The sequence below is a fragment of the Miniopterus natalensis genome, chromosome 12 (genome assembly GCF_054644295.1).
Source record: "Miniopterus natalensis isolate mMinNat1 chromosome 12, mMinNat1.hap1, whole genome shotgun sequence".
NCBI classification, from domain to species: domain Eukaryota; kingdom Metazoa; phylum Chordata; class Mammalia; order Chiroptera; family Miniopteridae; genus Miniopterus; species Miniopterus natalensis.
In genome coordinates this window covers 70,261,908-70,280,305 of record NC_142092.1, presented here as the reverse complement: position 1 = coordinate 70,280,305, position 18,398 = coordinate 70,261,908, and the positions used below count along the sequence as shown (strand labels likewise).

Sequence of the window (18,398 nt, the reverse complement as noted above, 5' to 3'; positions counted from 1 at the left end):
ACTGAGGGGGCTGGGCTGGTGCCCAGTGCTTCGTATCACCTGGGGGGACCCGGACCACACTTTTGGCACCACCATTGTCAGAGGGGAGACAGAGCTTCGAGGATCTTCCTGCCATGGAGGGCGGCTTGGGGTGCGGGTCCCCTCTCACCCCATGGAGGGCATTGAAAGAGAGCAGTGGAGAAGCAGCGGCTAGGGACAAAAGACCCCACAATCACCACGCCGCCCCGGCTCGGCCAGCCAAACCCTCCAGGCCCCACGCTGGCTGCCCGGGCTGTTTACATGTTTGTAGGAGGTACGCTGGGGATTGCCTATAAAAATCCCGACTTCCAAGCTTCTCCTGCAAAGCTGGGATCCACGGGCCCTGGGCCCACACCCTTGCCAAACACGCTTAGAGGGCCCATTTTGTCCAGCTGGCCACAGTCCCCACCCTGCCACTTTGCCTCTGACCCCCGACCGGGACCCCCAGGCCCTGAGTGGTGGTGGTGGCAGAAACAACCTCCTCTCTCCGGCTCCAGGGGCCCACCCAATGACCGCATTCGTCTTAACTTGTCCACACATCTGCAGAGACCTGACTTCCAAATAAGGTCACGCTCACAGGTACTGGGGGTTGCAGGTCAACACATCTTTCTGGGAAGGGCACAATTTACCTCCTCACACATATTTGCAGGGCAGCTTTTGTTTTTCCTTTCACCCACTGCCAAGGTACGAAAAAGAATTTTCCTTGCCATCCTGAGGTGATTCTGGGAGCTGGGCAGGGAGCAGGGGAGGGCTGTTTCTACACATCCTGACCCTTAGGGTGAGGCCCACCGGGGACCCATCTTTGAAGGGGCTTTTCTATTAGACTTGGCACTTAGGGGGCCCTGGGATTTGCCCCCTCTCCCCAGACCCGGCCAGGCTGACGGGTACTCAAGCTCACCCAGCTGGGCAAATGCCCACAGGCACTTCCCAGATTGTCTGCAAGGGAGCAAAGTAATCATGAGCCCTTCAGAGCAGAGACCCCTTCCCAGCGGTGACCAGAGGGAGACAGAGGTGTGACTATGGAAGGGTCAGAGAGGCACCTTTGCTGGCTTTGAGGCTGGAGGAAGGGGGCCGTGATCCAAGGGTTGCAGGAAGCTTCTAGGGGCTGGCAAAGGCAAGGAAATGGCTTCTCCCCTGGAACCCCGGAAAGGAACACGGCTGTGCAGGCAACTGCGTGGGGCTTCCACGACAGGGACACACCGGACAACAGGTGCGTGCTGTTCTAGGCCACCGCGTTTGCGGTGATTTCTTACGGCGGCAACAGAAACCCGATTCACCCCCACACCGCCGGAGACAGAAGAGCAGCCCCTTCGTCTCACAGCAGCCATGAGCCGGGAGGAAATTCCGTGACCCCCTGCCCCACGCTTCCTCGCCCGTCTCCACGCCACTTCGGTTCCGTTGCCCTTCCCGGTGTTTGCATTTGTGCCACGAAGTGCACTGGCCCCTCTTACTCAGGGGACGCAAACGGTTCTTGACTTCCACCTGGAGAAGACGAAACAGCACCCCTCCACTCCCCCCCTTCCGTCTCCGCCCCTCCGGGCTCTTCCCTGAGGCCACCTTTACCTTTGTTCGCCTTAAGGCTTGCCCCACAGAGGCAGAGGTGCAATATTCACCCCGATCCTGAGCTGTGGTTCCCCCTCACGTGGCTGAACCAAGTTGCGCCCCCGGTGATTTCTTTAAATCATGGGCCCTGGGCTCCTCTCTCCACGAGGACTTTGTGGGCACAGTCGCACGGCCCCACACTGAGTGCCGGGTGACGGCTGAGGTACACCAAGCTGTCCTCTCAAAGGCACCTGCTCTCGGTACCTGACACCCAGTGGGTTATTTCCTTTATCTTTTTTTATTTTATTTTAGAGGGAGGGAGGGGAGAGAGGGCGAGCGAGAGAAACATCCATCTGCTGCTCCACTTGCTGGTGCATTCACTGGTTGATTCTTTTACGTGCCCTGAGGATCAAACAGGCAACCTGTTTCAGGATGAAGCTCTAACCAACCGAGCAAGCAGCCCGGCCAGGGCTCATTTCCTTTATCTTTGGAGTCCAGGACTAACCATTCCATGTAAGTGTGTCCTGGGGCACCAGGTGCTTTTCAGTCTTGCATTTCTGGAAAGATAAAAAAGCACATTAAAGCCCTGGCCCGTGTGGCTCAGTTGGTTGGAGCACTGTCCCCTGCACCGCAAAGTCTCAGGTTTGGTCGACGGTCGGGGCGCAAGCAGGAGGCAACCAACTCATGCATCTTTCTCACATCAATGTTCCTCTATCTCCCTTCCTCCCTCTCTAAAAATCAATAAAAATAAATAAATAAAAGCACATGGAAATATTCATCCTGTTCCGTCATTTTTGCTTTATCCACATTAGAATTTCCTTCTCATGGGGGGTTCTTTGAGATGCCAGCTCCATGCAGGGCCCCAGTCCCAGCTCGTGGTCTCTGAGGACCTGTGGCTGATGCCAGGAGTGTCAGAACCCAGGTCTCAACCCCAGGGGGCAGAGACCCCCCGGGCTCCCTGGCCTGGGCTCCCGGTATCTGCTCTGGCTTGTGCCCTCCTTTCCGGGATGGGCCCTCCTTTCCAGCCGAGCCGTGGGTTCTGCACGGTTGACATGCATTCCTGTTTCTAGCGGAGGCGTCGGGATGGACGGGAGGGCTGTCCACAGCACCTCAGAAGATGGTTGTGTCTGTCCTTCATCCGGGGGGTGCCTCTAAAGCTCCTGACACAGTGGCCTCCCGGCGGCCTTGCCCTAGGGGAATCTGTGGCCGTTGTGGAATTATGAGAGGGAGAGGCCCAAGAACAGGACCCCCATCCAGTCCTCAAGGGCACCTCTGTGTCACCTCAAACATTTGAACCTGGCTCCCTCCTTTGTAACAAAGTCTGACATTTGCTAAGTGCCGGCCATGCACCAGGTTCGGAGGCCCAACTGACCCTCACAACCCTGCGAGCTGGGTCATGTCGCTGGTGGCCCACCCCAACGGCCATGCTTCTGTCGCCTCAGTAACAGGGCCCAACGGTCTCCAGGGTGGCGTGCACCCAGCTCAGGTCGCACATGTCCAGCCTCCTCTGCAGCCAGCAGTCCCAGACTCTGGGGAAGGAGGGGGAGGGGACACACTGTGCAGACCTCCGCTCTGCCCATGGCCTCGATGGCAGGAGCTCCAGCAGCCACCTTGGGCCCAGACTGTGAGGAGGTAAGTACATGTTGAGAATGGGAGGAGTCGGTGGGGGGTGGGGAGGCTCCAAACCACCCGTAGATCACGGCCTCTGACTGCTTCCCATGGGGGAGAAAGAAATCTCTATCTTACTACCCTTCCTCCATCCTAGGCCACAGACCCAATCTCAGCAGAGAGCACAAATTTCATCTACAACACATAAAGCAGAGGGCTCGGGAGGTGAAGGGCCCGCACAAGGGCAGGGCGGGGTCTGAATCCCTCCGGACAGGAAGACAGTCCCCCTCTGAGGGCAGCCAAGGGATTCCGCAGGACGCTGCCTGGGAACCTGGGGTGCTGTGCCCGCCGGAGGAGGAGCCTGGTTGGTGGCCCTGGCATCATCTCCTCAGACCCACAGCCTCTGCCTGAGGCTGGGCCTCCCCCAAGGCCTGTGTCTGACCCAGCATGTCCCCTGAGCTGACAGTGTCTGGGTGGGGCAGACCCTGCCGACGACAGAGGAATCCAATAGGCCCTCCTCCCGGAAGGAAAAGTCAGCCACTCTCGGAGAAAACAACTTAGGTTTATTTGCAGTAAAAACCATGGTATGAAAAAACCTATTGGCAAATGTACAGTTTGTGTTCCATCTGGGGTCGCCTCCTGCTGCAGGACCCCAGACCCCTGACCCACATGCATTGGGCCCCCGTGTTCACAGCGAATTTCGGGCCCCGGGTCCACAGCCCCCTCCAGAGGGTGCCCCGTCTCCTGCCGGAGCCCCCAGATCCCTGCCTGCGCCTGGCCCTCCTGCCCTCCGGCCCTGAGCAGTGCAAAAACCAACCAAGCCGCGCAGTCCGTGTTTCCAAACAAGCAAACAAAACAGTCGCAAGAACCGGGGCTGTAAACGATGTCTCCTCAGTGTCCTTCCGTATCACGATGGCCTGTTTCGGGATGGCCTCAAATACACACCATTTCCTGGCTGTCACAAAACCCCTTCCTTACTAGTCAGACATATAACGGGAGCTTTGGACGAAACAATTACAACCTTCTTTTTCCCTTAAAAAGCAAACAAGCCAAACAAAAAACAAACCAACAAAAACGAAAAAACAAAACCTTTCCGACAGCAGTAAACAAAAAGGGGCTGGCTGGTTTCCTCCCCTCCCGTCCGGGGCTCGCGGCCTGGCCAGCCGAGCCGAGGGTCGCGCAAAGTGCTGGGTGCGCCCTGGTGACAGGGACCTGGGTCTGCTCCCTCCAGGGCCGATTCCCCCCCTTGCTCACTGCCCCCTAACGGCGGTCCTGTTCACCCTCACTTCTCAAGCCTCCTCAGGCTGTCGTCTCTCTTCTCCCTGCTGCTCACAGCCTCGGACCCCTCCCCGCCTCTTCCCCGTGCCAGTGTGCCAGTGTGGGAGCCCAGCCTGGAGGCTACAAGGCTGAACCCCAGGGGGCAGCGTGGCAAATGAGGCCCAGCCTGGCCCCTGCTCCCAGCACAGGGCTGTGCAGCTGACCAAAGGGAGGAGGGGACACACGAAGCCCAGGTCCCCCCAGTAGCATTGGCACGGAGCTCAGGGAGAGTGTCGCTAGGTCTCATGCAACATCCAGGCAGAGGAAACAGGGTCTAGCCAAGCCAGCCAGAGAGAGGTCAAGGCCAGGAGAGGTCAGGAGGGGGTGCTACAGAGAGAGAGCCACCCCCAAGAGCACTTATTTCAGGCTGGCCTAGTTCTTGAACTATAGGAGCTCTTGGAAGGAAGACCTGCCAAGGGTGAGAGCCAACATTCTGTGCAAAGGCTGGGGGACCCTCAGGGACCATCTTGCAGGACACAGGAGACCCAGAGAGGCCCCCTGCGCGGGAGTGGTGGGGCCCCCTCTGGACAGGAATGTGAGCAGCAGGGACAGAGGGGAAACCCGTGTTCTTCCCGCCCATATCAGGGTTTACAAAAGATGTCTCCTGGCAGCAGGCAGGACAGACGACCTTGGACTCAGGGAAAAGACAGTACCATTGAGCAGGGAATAGGATCAGCAACTTCCTCATTCCCAGGGCTCCCTCCCGGGAGGGACCTGCCTGGGGGTCTCCGCATGCCCCCGGTGCAGAGGGACATAAGAAGGTCAAGGGAGACGGCGCAGGCCCCTTGCAGTGCCCACGCTGCCCACGCTGGGGCTGCAGGCGCCCTACTGCCTCTCAAAGCCTGAGGTCACCCCTGGGAGCAGCAGGAAGCAGGAGGGCTGGGAGCCCAGGGGCTACGCAGCAAGGGCGGGGGGAAGGTCCCCTCTGCCATCCCCAGCCCTCCCTGGGACAGCATCTGCTATTCACACCTAGGCTTCTGATGCCATCTTGACAAGACAGGGGCAAGATGAGCTCTGGCTTCAGCTGTCACCCAGCACCTGGCTTGAATGGCACTGTCACGCCCTCTCCTCAGCACTCTGGTGGGACAGTCACAGCAGGGCTGGCCCAGATTTCCTCTATGTACAAGTGGCGAACCCAGGACAGGCCACCGAGGGCAGACTGGTGATGGGACGGTTTGCGTTTAGGACTCTGAACACCCTCCCCATCCCTACAGGCTACTGAAGACTGGAAGGTCGGCAGGCATTTCCCCCTCTGGGTCACGGAGCTGGAGACGGACTTCAGAGCTGGTACAACCCTTCCAAGAAAATCCTCGGGTCCTGTCTGCATTCTTCCCGTCACTGGATGCCCTCCTCTTCTACATATGTTGAAGGAAACCAGCCGATCTGAAAAAGAAAAAGATGACAGGATCAAGTAAGTGTGTGTGTGTGTGTGTGTTGGGGGAAAGGGTGAGTACAGGCTTGTAGGGATGGGGAATCTTTCAAAAGGCTAAGCCAGCCCTGGAAAAGAGGCTGAGGCTGAGGGCCCAGTGGAGCCGTGGCCCAGGGGTAGGTGTGACCCCAAAATGCACCAGCCCTGAGCAGTTTACAATGAATCTGCTAACTGCCAGCCAGAAAAAAAAAAAATCCCCTCTGGAGGAAAATAGCATTATCCAGAGCCTCTACAGTGTTTTATATACAAGCTCAGCACTCAATCAGGATCACGTGACAGAAACTAAGAGAAAAACGCAACAGCAGGAACCAATCTCCAGCTCATCCAGATATTGGACTTGATCATCAGGAATGTACATAACTCTAACTTGTACATTTCAGAAAACTGATGAAAAAGCAGAAAATTTTAGCAGAGAATTGAACTCAGGCATCAAATAGAACTCCCAAAACTGAAAACTACGACTGCAATTAAGAATCCAGTAGAAGGGTTTAACAGCAGATCAGACAAAGCAGAAGAGAAGATTAATAAATTGGAAGATGGACCAATGGAAAGTAACTGGATGGAAAACACATAAAAACAGGGCGAGGTTACACAGGCCACGGAGCAAAGACATAACAACCATGCGCATGGAGCCCTAGAAGGAGACGATGGGGCAGACATACCACTGGAAGAAATTTCCCACACTGATGAAGACCAAACTGATTCGGCCAGAGATGAAACAACCTCTACAAATCTCAGGCAGAGTGAACACAGAGGAAACCACACCTAGGCACTTTATTGTGACACTGACGAAAAACACAGACTTTTTAAAAACATGTAGCCCAATGGGGAGGCGTGTAGCCATTTCCCACAAGGAGTAACATTAAGATCTGACTAACTTTTCTACAGAAATGTTAGAAGCCAGGTGACAATGGAATCATCAAAGTGCTGAAACAAGACACCTCATGGCCGAGAATTCCATCTCCTGTGAAAATACCCTTCAAAAGTGAACTCAACACAGTTGCTCCCAAAAAGCAAGCAGGTCTCTTTGGAGAGATGGGTGATTCCTGGGGAAGTATGACCGAGGGTAGACAAGAAAGGTTTTCCTTACAGAATGCCCACTAAGAACTGCAGAAGCAATGACAGAAAGTCGGTATTGTTCAACCATGAGAGAAATAGTCGACCAGACAAAATTCATCAATGAATGGCACAACTAGAAGGTGAAAGCCTGATGCGGGACAGGATACTTACCTGATTGCTAAGTATTAGTCTGCAAAGTACTTATTAATTTCAGTAACTTCACGGTGGAGAAACCTGGCAGATACCACCCTAACCAAGTGATCGAAGTTCATGTCACAAGCATGGGACACACCTACCTCTGGAGAGGACATTCAAACACTGAAAAAGAGGCAGCACCCCGCTGTGGTGTCCCCCCCAAAATGGAGAACCTCCATCTCATCATGAAGAAAAAAAAACAGACAAACTTTACTGGGGGACAGTCTATAAAAATAACTGACCCATACTCTTCAAAAATGTCAAAGTCATGCGAGACAGAGAAGGGCTGAGGAACTGTCCCAGATGAAAGTGAGATGAAAGTCATGGCAAGCTAATGCAGTTCGTGGTCCTGGATTGAACCCAGGGCCAGGGCAAAATAGCTAGAAAAGACCGGATTGGGACAACTGGTGAAGTGTGACTATGGACTGTGGATTAGGTCATCATTTAGATCAAAGGGGAATGTCCTTGATCTTCCAAAATACATACTAGAGTGTTTAGAGATAAAGAGGTATTTCTGCAATACCCAGGTTCTCAAATGGTTTAGAAAAAAATAAGTGCGGGTGTGTACACGCATGCACACACACACACACACACTCACACTCACAGAGAGAGAGGGACAGAGGAGGCAAATGGTAAAGCAATGGACAAGTCGCTCCTGACTGGCAAAACTGGGCACATGGGAGTTCTCTGTACTATTTTTTTTTTTTTAATGCATCTTTATTGATTTCAGAGAGAGGAAGGGAGGGAGAGAGAAAAACATCAATGATGAGAGAGTCATTGATCGGCTGCCTCCCGCATGCCCCCGACTGAGGGTCGAGCCCGCAACCCTGCGCGTGCCCTGACCGGGAATCGAACCGCGATCTCCTGGATCCTAGGTCAATGCTCAACCGCTGAGCCACGTCGGCCGGGCTACTGCAACTCTTAAGTTCGACGTTGTATCAAAAGAAGTTATAAACATTTTACAGGGAGAACATTAAAAAAGAGAGGGAACTAAAGTCCTGTTCTGATGCAAGGAATACTGAGGATTTACGGGCAGCAGGCTCACCCTGAAGAGTGTAAGAGGAAGAAGTGCAGGCGGCGGGCATGCGGTCTTGGGCGGAAATAGGACGATGCGGGAAGGAACCGGGAGCCCCGGGGAAGTGCATCTAAATGAGCATTAACTACCTAACAGTCCCAGCTTACAAGGTTCAAGATGTGTAGAATTAAGATACATGACAACACCTTCCCAAAAGCTGGGGAAAAGCGGACAGAGACCAAGGCCCTTCGCCGTGTGGGAAGCCGTACAGCAGTTTCAGCTGGCCCCCCAGAAGCGGGGCGCGATCGGGGCGAGCCCACTCACCCGGCCATTCGTCTCGCCCCTCCACCAGCCCTGGTCCCCGCCAATGCGGCTGTAGATCTTCACCACGTCGCCTTCCCGCAGCGAGAGCTCCCGCATGTCCCGGGCAGCAAAGTTGTACCTGGCCACAGCCGTGCCGATGACGCGGGGCGTGAACACTGTCGGGGAGATGGGCGGCGTCACACAGCCGCAGGGTGGGGCCCCGCCGGGGCTGTGGGACCCTGGGGCCGAGCTGGGTCTCTCTCCCCAGGTGTCTGGCCCTGTGTCCAAGGGGAAGGGCCTGAGAGCATAAACGCTCCGGACGGACAGCCAGGCCCCAATCCCAGGGCCCCTGGCTCCTCTGTGGGAGCCTAAACTGTGGCACATGGGATGTGACCTCTGTGAAGGGAATCGGAGCGGGTCACCACCCACACTGAGGGCTGTCGCAGGCAATGACGGTGCTCATGGGGAAGAGAGCAGATGCCAGCGTTCTGACCATCACAGCCCCTGCAGGGCATCCCTGAATGCCCGGTGCCTGGGACAGGCCAGTGGACAGCTGAGTGACAGCTGCCCAGCTCCCATCCTTCACTCTGACCGAGCACCTGGATGGGACCCCAGGGCATGGTGCTCGTCTCCCTCATGTCCCCACTTCCAGATCCCCAAACCAAACTGGAAACCCAGCTGGATCAGCTCGGTAGGACCCAGGAGTCCTGATGGACAGGTGACAATGACCATGACAGAGGGGGAAGCACACACAGGGCCAGGGAGGGCTCTGACTCTGGCAGCAGAGGCCGTGTGGTTGGGGCCACCAAGACCCTGTCTTCCTGCCCCCAAGTCCCAGAACTCCTCTTACAGCTCTGAGGGGGGCCCACCAGGGTCTGCTCCCACCTCCCCCAAGGGTGGCCGCCTGGCTGTTTGCCGCTACCAGAGGCAAAGCGCTCAGTGAGCAACGAGGGACAATGGTTGAGAAGCTGGGTGGCTGGCATCAGGGTGAGCGTGTCAGGGGCGACAGCAGTGAGGAGGGCAGTGCCAAGCCTGTCTGGGTCCTCGGGTGCAGCAACAGCCCCAGCCTGCCCCAAGCCACCTCCTTCCCGGCCCTGCCCCCCGCCCCCAACCCCCCGCACCACTGTGGACACCTGCAGGCAGGGGCCGCGGGCCAGCAGGCAGCCCCAGGCCAGGCCCGCCAGGCCGCCGGCCCCCCACGCCCCAAGGCGGCGGTACCTGACCAGAAGGGAGCGGAGGAGCCCTGAGAAGCAAAGCTGAGGCCCTGAGGACTGAGAAAAGAAAAGTTGTAGGAGGCGCAGGAAGCTGCAAAGAGGCGAGAGAGAATGTGAAAGGGGGGCGGAGCAGCGTCCACACAACCCACAGCACACAGTTGCAGGCGGCAGGGATGGGGCCCCGGCCATGCCTCGGGGACAGAGGGACAGGGGGATGGCCTCGACGCCCACCGGGCACGGGCGCAGCTCGGCCACCTTGGGCTGCCCTCACTCCACTCTCCGCACCTCCTCCCAGGGGGCATGCGTGCACGGGGACTGACGTGCCAGGAGCCTAGCCCCTTGCCCAGCACACAGCAGGTGCTCACTAAAGACCCGTCATGACTCTCCTGGCTGCTCTGCCCAGGCGGGGCCTATGGTTCTGCAGGCTGGAGGAAGTGGGGTGAGTCCTGGGCTGGATGCCCAATGTTCTGGGCCCACCCTGCCCCTGACTCCAGGTGGCTCCTGGCCTGGGCTGCAGGGCCCTAGCTGCTCACAGAGGTGCTGGGTCTGGCTCCCTCACAGTGGGGCTCTGGGGGGACTAGGGCACAAGGAAGGATCTGAGGACAGGTGGAACCCGGCCTGTTCCCTCCCCATGCTGACCTCTGGGCAAAGGCACTAAGACTCAGAGCAGCAATTCAGAGCTGGCACAGTGCTTGTGATGGGCTGGAGAGTGCCAAGGTCAATGCTCCTAGGGGTGGGAATCAGGAAAGGCTCCTGGCCTAGGTCAGTGACCCAAATAAAGCCTTCCTCAAGGGCAGGTGGGCAGTGGGGGCCTGGGCTGTGGGAACTGGGACAGAACGGACACTTCCAGGTGAGCACTGGTGTGCCAGGTGGGCATGGGCATTACCTGGGGACCGGCTGGAGCTCCTGGAAGCTGCGCGTTCCCGAGACTTGTAGGGGTACTTGAGCGTGGTGTCCAGCTGCTTGAAGCTCTCCTTGAGAGAGTGGCATTGGTAGTACTCCACCAACTCCTGCAGGACACGCATGCTCACTGACTGTGGCCACCTCCAGGCAGGCCTCCTGGGTACCCTGGCCTCCCTCTCCCCCGCCTCAGGTTCACAAAGGGGACTCTTCTCCTCGACCTTCGAGAGCTCCCTTCCTCTTCCCCCAGCACTAGGCCCAGGACGGGTGGTCAGTCACCCAAAGACTTCTGACCCAGCAATTTCTCTCCCAAACGTTTCTGAAGAAGTCAGTGAAAAGCTGAGGCTGAGGGACAGGGACACTCCCTGCATACTCTTTATAACAGAGAAAAGCGGGAAACCCCACGTGGCCAATGCCAGGGAAGTGCTTCTAGAAATCACAGCTTATCCAGGGGACCGAATGCGAGGCGGGAACCAGGCACGAAAGAGGAAGGCTGGCCGAATGGCAAATTTCTCCACACTGAGGAGCAGGCCGAGCCCGACCCTGCCGGCTCGCAGTGTCGCCTGGGAATGTGCACACAAACCACAGCAAAGCTTTCCTCGGAGGGAGGACTCGCCTGTGACCGTAACGCTGGCCTTTTATGGGGAAGGGGGCAGCTGTGGGGACTTCCTGTTTTACTTTGTGCTTCTCTGTGGCCACTGTGGGTCTAAGAGCTCAGAGTCTCTGCTCGGTGGGTCTCAGTACATGGGCCGCTTGTAAGGAAAATTAATGGGTCTAATCTTAAAATCACCGTACGAAGGACTTTGCCGTGACCTGCATCCAGCCAGGCTGTGACTGGGGGGTGGGGAGGCAGGGAGGGGTGCTGTTGGGAGCAGCTTGGCTACACGCCAGGCCCTGGGCTGAGCCTCACTGGGCCACTGTTTCCGGCTCCGCTAGGAGGTTGGGCAGGAACCGGCTGCTGTGAGGCTGGGGGCCAGGGCGGGCTGGGCCCTCCCATCACTGTCCACCACGGTCAACCCACCTGGTCCTCTGGGGGGTTTGGGGGACAGTCCTGACTCGGGGGGCTGCAAGGAGGCCCTAACTGTGCCAAGGCGAGGGGCACAGGAGGCTGCTCCTCCTCGGTGCGGCCGAGGTGGGACCCCAGGGCCCTCCTCCCACCCTGGAGCCAGGCGGCAGGGCCACAGGACCACATACCAAGAGGCTTTCAAATTTCTTCGCTTCTGTGATGTGGATCCAGCTGTCTTTCTCTACCACCTTGATGTGCTTCACCTCGTCGTTGAACCTGGGCGAGGTACACAGGCTGCTGTGGTCACTGCACGGCCAACATACCCCCGGCCCCTGGGGGTCCAGGCTCAGGAGCTAAGACCCTGCCCCGGGCCCACGGCTCACACCTCCTGCTCCACGGCCGCTTCCTTTCGGGCCTCTCCCCACCCCACCGGGCTCTGGGCCCGTCTCCTACTGCTTGTCCGTCCGTATGTCCATCCCCCTTGCCTGTTTCAGCTCCAAACCCCCAGGTCAGCCGGCGAGGCCTCAGGCCCGGAAGCCCCACGCCTCCCTCCGGCCACGTCCTGCCTCGGGATTGGCTCGCTCTCCTCCGCACCGGGAGGGTCCTCCTCCTGCTCCCGGGCGCCCGTGAGGCCTTCACAGCCTGGCGTGTAGGTCGAAGGTCCGCCCCTGGCCCCGGAGGCCTGAGGGGAGCAGCCCTGCCCCAGCGTTGACACCATCTCCTAATATCCTCCTACTCCACACCCTCCCCTCCAGCCGGCCCGGCCTCCGGCTCTTCCACAGACACGCCAAGCCCACGCCCACCAGGCCCTGGCACTGCAGTCCCCTCTGTCCAGACGCTCACCCTCCCGCCATCCTCGAGATGCCCTCTGTGTCCCTGGACCCCAATGTATCCTTACAGGCGAGCTTCCTCTTACCTCCTCCCCAGGGACCACCCTCACCCCTTCCAGCTGACTCCAAATCCAGACAAGGACACCACAGGCAAGAAAATGTACACAGATATCTCTTACGACTGCAGATGCTAAAATCTCCAACAGACTGAATCTCTCTCCACACTTCCATCTACACAAACCAAACGCATACAGAGGACTTCACACCACAGCTAAGTGGGACATCCCAGGAACGCAAGGTTGGTGGGACTCAGGCAACCCTGCGTGGGGCTCTCGACCTCATGCAGGTGACAGCAGACCAGAACCCTCTATTCACTGGCCTGTGGCCCATCGGCCTGGCAAGGACTCCTATCCAGTGGGCAGCCTATGCCAATGGTGACCAACCACCAATCAGATTCTGCGTCTTGGAGAAATGACAGCAGGCCCACAAGGGACGGCTTCTGGGCAGGAGGGCACCCAGACTGAAGACCACTGGCTGAAGCTGCCAGATGGCAGCTGTGTGACCTTCCCATGCTCCCCGAGGCCCACCTGGGGGACCGCTGGGAAATCCTTGACCCCTCACAGTATCGCTGCCCTGCTCTGGTGACTGAGCTCGTTCCCGTAACCTGAAAACGTCCGACCAAGCTCACAGGGCAGTTGAGGACTGACAGGAGCCAGGCTGGTTCACGCAGGTCCTGGGCCAGCTGGGTGTGTAGACCCACGGACACCCTTTCATCTCAAAAGCGTCCAAGTTTGGACAATACATTCCATGGCCGCCCCAACCCAACAAGCTCCAGACCTGGAGGGGACATGGGCTCTGAGGTTCAGAAAGGCACCGGGGGACGAGTCCCCTTGGCCCCGGGGGGCCATCACGTACTTGATGCTTATGGCGAAGCGCTCGGCCTCGGCCGGCCGCTCCCTGATCAGGTAGGTCCCGCTGGCGTGGGATTTGAGCAGGTTGTCTGTCTGCTGCCTCTCCATGTTGCCTGCAAACCTAGAGACAGGGAGGAAGTGCGAGTTGTCACACTGACAGCCTATGACAGCATCCACCCCGGACAGCAACTCTATTCTGCACAATGAGCCCATTAGGAAGTGAGGCCATGCCCTGTGGGAGGGGCCGATGGTAGGAGACTGGAAGGGAATCTTCCTGCGAACACAGTGGGCACAGGAAAGACAGGGGGGTCATAAGGACCCCAGATCTCAGCCAGTCCACTGGAGGTTTCTGCTCTACAGAACCCGGGACCTGCAAGAAACGTTCAGCGTAACAGACATCAGGTTACGTTTTCATCGTTTAAACGGCAGTAACAATAAAAACGGCTCCCGTGTTGCGTTTTCGCTGAAACACACTGCGGGGACCACCACCGCCTCTGTGAGTTGCGGACAGGCCCTGACAGCTTCCCCCGCCATCCCTGCCGAAACTAAGCCCCGAGACAGCCAGGGGAGCCCCGGCCTGTTTCCTAAACACAACCTGCCACCCTTGCGCCTCCCAGTCGGGCTGAATCGGGACTTGTGTAAATAACGTACAAACAAGAGACCTGACGCTACGAATTTCAAGTCCTGTTTGCTGATCGGTCAGCGCAAATCACAGCGCCTTCCTTCCCGTGTACCTTAGGCCTCGGGGGTGAGGGACGTCGGCAAACAGACCAGGCCTCTCAGACACACCGGGGCCACTGAGCCCGGGTGCGGGGAACGCCGAGGTGCAGGCACGTGGCACCGCCAGGCACAGGGTTAGAGAGGAGCCCCAAACCCAAATCATGAGGGCAGGCACTCCGGGGTAGCGGGTCACCACACTTAAGCTGTCCGTTACTGTGGCCACTGCAGGGCGGTCATTCTTTGAGGCAGCCTGGTGACCCAACAGGCAAGCTGGACCCTGCGGCCAACCTGCTCCTGTGACGTCCACCTTCACGCTGTTATTAATTCAAACACCTTCACTGTTCTCACCCAGCCCCTGTGAGTAAAAGCATGATTGCAAATCTGACCTTAAATACCACTTTTACATATTTTACAGGATGAATCTCAATGCAGAGTGTGTAAAAAAGGACTTGATTCTCCCAAATGTTCGACCCTGATGATCTCCAGCAAAGGAAACCCACTGCCAAGAGATGTGGAGATCCCCCACACTCCAGGCCATTCAGGGTTGAGGAAGGAAAAGGGCTGGGACAGTTGGGCTCAGCCGACCTGGAGACGGCTGTGAACCCAGACTCGGCCTGCTCACAGGCTTGTGGGGTCGCCCCCATAGCCCAGGGGCCACACCACACAGCCCGGGGGCCCATGGCCAGGCTGGTCCACTCACCAGGGGTAAGCACCATAGTCGATCTCCCGGGATGGCAGCCGGCCAATGGGTGGCTGGCAAGAGAGAACATTTGGGTTAATGCCCCTGCAGGGGCTGTTCCCAGAGTAGGGGTCAGAGGGGGCTTGTCAGCAATAACCAGACCCTTGGGCCCCGGAGCCACTGGACTGCGAGGTCCCTGAGGGCAGCGACCAGGACTCGTCACCTGAGTGAATGAATGCTCAGTAGGTTTGTATGGATAGATGGATGGATGGATGGATGGATGGATGGATGGATGGATGGATGAATGAGTAGCAACCAACCAACAGTGCACCTAATACCCAGGAGGGGTGTGACCAAAGGCTGCAGAGCTGCTCAGCGGGGACTGGGGCACACCCCACAGCTCTCTGCCACAGATAGGCCATCGCCCCAGGGCAGGCATCTGGCCGGCAGCAGGTGGTCTCCAGGTGGCAGCTGCAGCAGGCAGGCATCTGCTCTCCAGGCCCCTGGCTGTGGCCTCCCCGGCCAGAGTCCCACCATGGCCCCCCTCTCTGGGCCACATGCTGGGCAAAGCCTCACAGGCAAACTATCCCCTCCCTACCACTTCTGAGGATGCAGATGGGGAAACTGAGGTCCAGAATGGGGACAAACCTGCCCCAGGCCACCCAGTGTAAGTGACACTTTTCCTCCTCTGCCGTCTGGCCCCCTTGACCTGTCAGCAAAGCCTGTCTCAAGCCTTGAGTGTTCTAACGCTTCCTCCGTTCCCTGGGCAATGAACCACACAGAAGCTGGGTTCTGGGGAGGTGGGGCCAGAGGCCAGGCGGGCTGCTGGGGCAGGGCTCGTGGTATTGGGCCTATGTCAGTGTTTTTAACACCACGATGGAAGGTGACCCCCCCAACCGGCCAAGTCCTTCAAACAGGAGAGCACCCCTGCCCCTTGGCCCCCACCCATCGTCTCTGGGTGCAGACTGTGCTCCGGGACCAGCTCACAACGTCCATCAGCCAGGATTTCCTGAGTGAGGACACAGCTCTGGGCAGCCCCGCACCCCAGCCACTATGCTCCAGAAACTTCTGTGGACATGCTCACCCTTCCATCCACGGGGCAGGGCTTCACAGACGTGCTGGGGAAGTAGCCCGACTTCCTGGTCTGCACCAGCCGCCCCTGGGGAAAGACGGAGACGGTCAAGGCCGGCGGGGCCTCGCCTGGCTGGGGGGGGGGGGGGGGCATTTTAGTGTTCACTGTTTCCTAAGGACAAAGACCAGATAAGGACAGTCCCTGAGACGTGTGTGACAGCATTACCTCCCTGCTGGTACCTCCGCTGACCTCATAACCACTTAGGGCAGGAAGGGGAGGAGCATCCCCACTTCACAGATGAGAACACTGAGGCCCACAGACGCTAAGCGCTTGCTCATAGCTGGGATTAGGGCGCCACCTCCCGGCTGCTGCTTCCTCTTATCTACGCAGCCTGTCTGGAGGGCCTGGGGCAGGGCAGGGCCTTGCTCTCCCAGTTCCTTCTGCCTGGAAGGGCCTCCCCAGGGCCTCCCCAGGGCCTCCAGGCAGTTGCTCCTTTCCCCTCCACTTTCACATCAGCAAAGTATCTGTGCGAGGCCGCCCAACACCTGATGACCCTGGTCGCGCTTGGGGAAGGTGTACAGGACGTCACTGAGGCAGGAACGGTGATGCCAGGAGGAGGGCCTCCTCTCAGGGGACCCTGCACTCCCTCCCAGGTAAAAGCAAACGCCCCGAGGAACCGAGGCCTTGCTCCCGGCCCTCTTCCCTCCACCCCCAGCCCTGCCTGGGGACGCAGCCTGTGTCTCGGCCTGGGGCAGGGTCGGGGAGCTGGGGCCTCCACCTTTCAGGCCCAGGACCCACCTCCCACCACTGAGACTCGGGGTCCCCTCTTAGCAGCTCAATCACATCGCCTGTCTGGAAGGTCAGCACTGGCTTCCCGGGGGGAGCAGGGTTGCCATGGTAATTCTGCACAGCCACCATCTTGGGACCTGTGGAGGACAGGACAGGACAGGAGGGTGTGGCTGACAGCCGGCCATGTGCAGCAGGAGATGAGCTACCTGTGTCAGTGATGGGTCGGGTCAGCTGGGCCCAGGGACTTGCCAAGGTCACAGCTGCTCTGGGGCAGCTCTGGGGCTGATATGGGGGTCCTGGCTGAGCCCCCAAGACTGTGCAGACCGCCCCTAGACCGGGTCCTGCTCTGGCCTGGCCGCCCCGCGTGGGCCAGTCTCCAGGTCCCAGTCCCGGTGCCGCTTCCCAGAAGCAGCAGCATGGCCTCTGGCTGTGTTTTTGTGTGACTAGGTTTGTCAGTGCATGTGATGCTCTCAACTCTCAACATTTAAAAGCCACACTCCTGTGACGCAATGCAGAGCATGTGCGTGCATGTGTGTGTGCATATGTATCTGTGTGTGTGTGTGTGTGTGTGTGTGTGTGTGTGTGTGTGGTGGGACCAGGAGACAGAAAATAGTAAAGCAGCAGCATTTCCCTGTCCGCTCAGCTCGGGGCCTCCAGGCTGCAGATCAGGGCTGTCCCTGGGCTGACAGGACACTGACCCCCTGCTGGCTGCACCCTGTCCCCAAGCCCAGCACTTCCTTAGCAGATACTAGGATGGCTCCCTGGAAGGTGGCCGTGAGGCGGGAGGGACATGGGGCCAGTAGACAGCACACAGGGGAAGAGACGAGCCCAGAGCGCTGGGGAGAGTTGAATAGTCACTGTGGCCAGGCCCAAGCTCAGAGCCCAGGGTAACCGCTGACAAGTACAACTGAGAGAGCCCAAGCCCACAGACTTACCTGGTCCCGCTCCAGAGGCATCCTGTGAGGGCAAGGACAAACGACAGTGCTGAAGGCAGGCCGCCCAGTATCTGACACTCCCCACCATGTCCCCAGACAGAAGGGTCAAGGCAGGAAGAGGGGATGGGAGCAGGGACCCATCCTAGACTCCTGTTTCCCTAGAGGACAACCCCCCACTATTCTTACTATATCTTCCACCTTTGTGCCCCTCTACAGCCCTGGGACAGCCTCCCCCTTCTTTCTCCCATGCCTTACCTTTAACACCCACCTCCTCCAGGAAGCCTGCCCTGACCACCCTAGCCCTGGAGCCTCCCTGCTCTATGCCTGGGGTTAGTCTGTCTGGGACATGTCCTGCTGCATATGACTGGATGCTGTGTGTCTCCCCTCCTCCATGAGGGCATATTTGCACCCCAAGCAAGGCCTAGTGAGCACCCCTAAGTGCTGGTTAACTTGACTGGACCCCGCAGCTGGGGCAGGTCACGATGTCTGCACCCCATAAGTGATTTCAGGGACTTCATCCTCAGGTCAGCTGAATAAGAGCCTCTAAGCCAAGTCGGGGGGGGGGGGCAGGTGGGCAGATGCACGTCACAAAGCTGGGCACCCACAGCCGAGAGCCAGCCACTGGGCAAGCGGAATGGGTGGCAGCCGGGCAGGGCAGCAGCCAGCGGGGCCGCTCACGATTGCAGTGGCTGTGCTCGCCGGTGTGGCCTGGCCCCGGGAGTGCCAGGAGCTGGAACCATGGGGCCTTTCTGGGAACACGGGGTGTGAGGGGTACAGGGCGGCAGGAAGAGAACAGCGTGGCGGACTCACCAGGTCAGCAGGCGAACCTGAAAGGGAAGCACGCCAGGCCTGAGAG

The 18,398-nt window shown here is 58.4% G+C and overlaps 1 protein-coding gene across 2 annotated transcripts in view; it reads right to left on the bottom strand.

Annotated features, from left to right (window-relative positions):
- Positions 1-3,716: 3,716 nt before the first annotated feature.
- VAV2 (vav guanine nucleotide exchange factor 2) overlaps positions 3,717-18,398 on the bottom strand; it is a 113,563-nt gene continuing 98,881 nt past the window's right edge. Inside the window, exons 18-28 of one of the 2 annotated variants that reach the window (XM_087822970.1) lie at positions 18,353-18,369; positions 17,543-17,564; positions 16,617-16,744; positions 15,831-15,905; positions 14,768-14,820; positions 13,352-13,468; positions 11,795-11,882; positions 10,587-10,710; positions 9,705-9,791; positions 8,508-8,662; positions 3,717-5,868 (exon numbers count right to left, since the gene is read on the bottom strand). In XM_087822970.1, coding sequence (XP_087679096.1) covers positions 5,821-5,868; positions 8,508-8,662; positions 9,705-9,791; positions 10,587-10,710; positions 11,795-11,882; positions 13,352-13,468; positions 14,768-14,820; positions 15,831-15,905; positions 16,617-16,744; positions 17,543-17,564; positions 18,353-18,369 — 914 coding nt within the window. In that variant the 3' untranslated portion in view covers positions 3,717-5,820. The remainder of the gene's footprint in view (positions 5,869-8,507; positions 8,663-9,704; positions 9,792-10,586; positions 10,711-11,794; positions 11,883-13,351; positions 13,469-14,767; positions 14,821-15,830; positions 15,906-16,616; positions 16,745-17,542; positions 17,565-18,352; positions 18,370-18,398) is intronic. The other variant, XM_087822972.1, reaches the window with a different exon arrangement.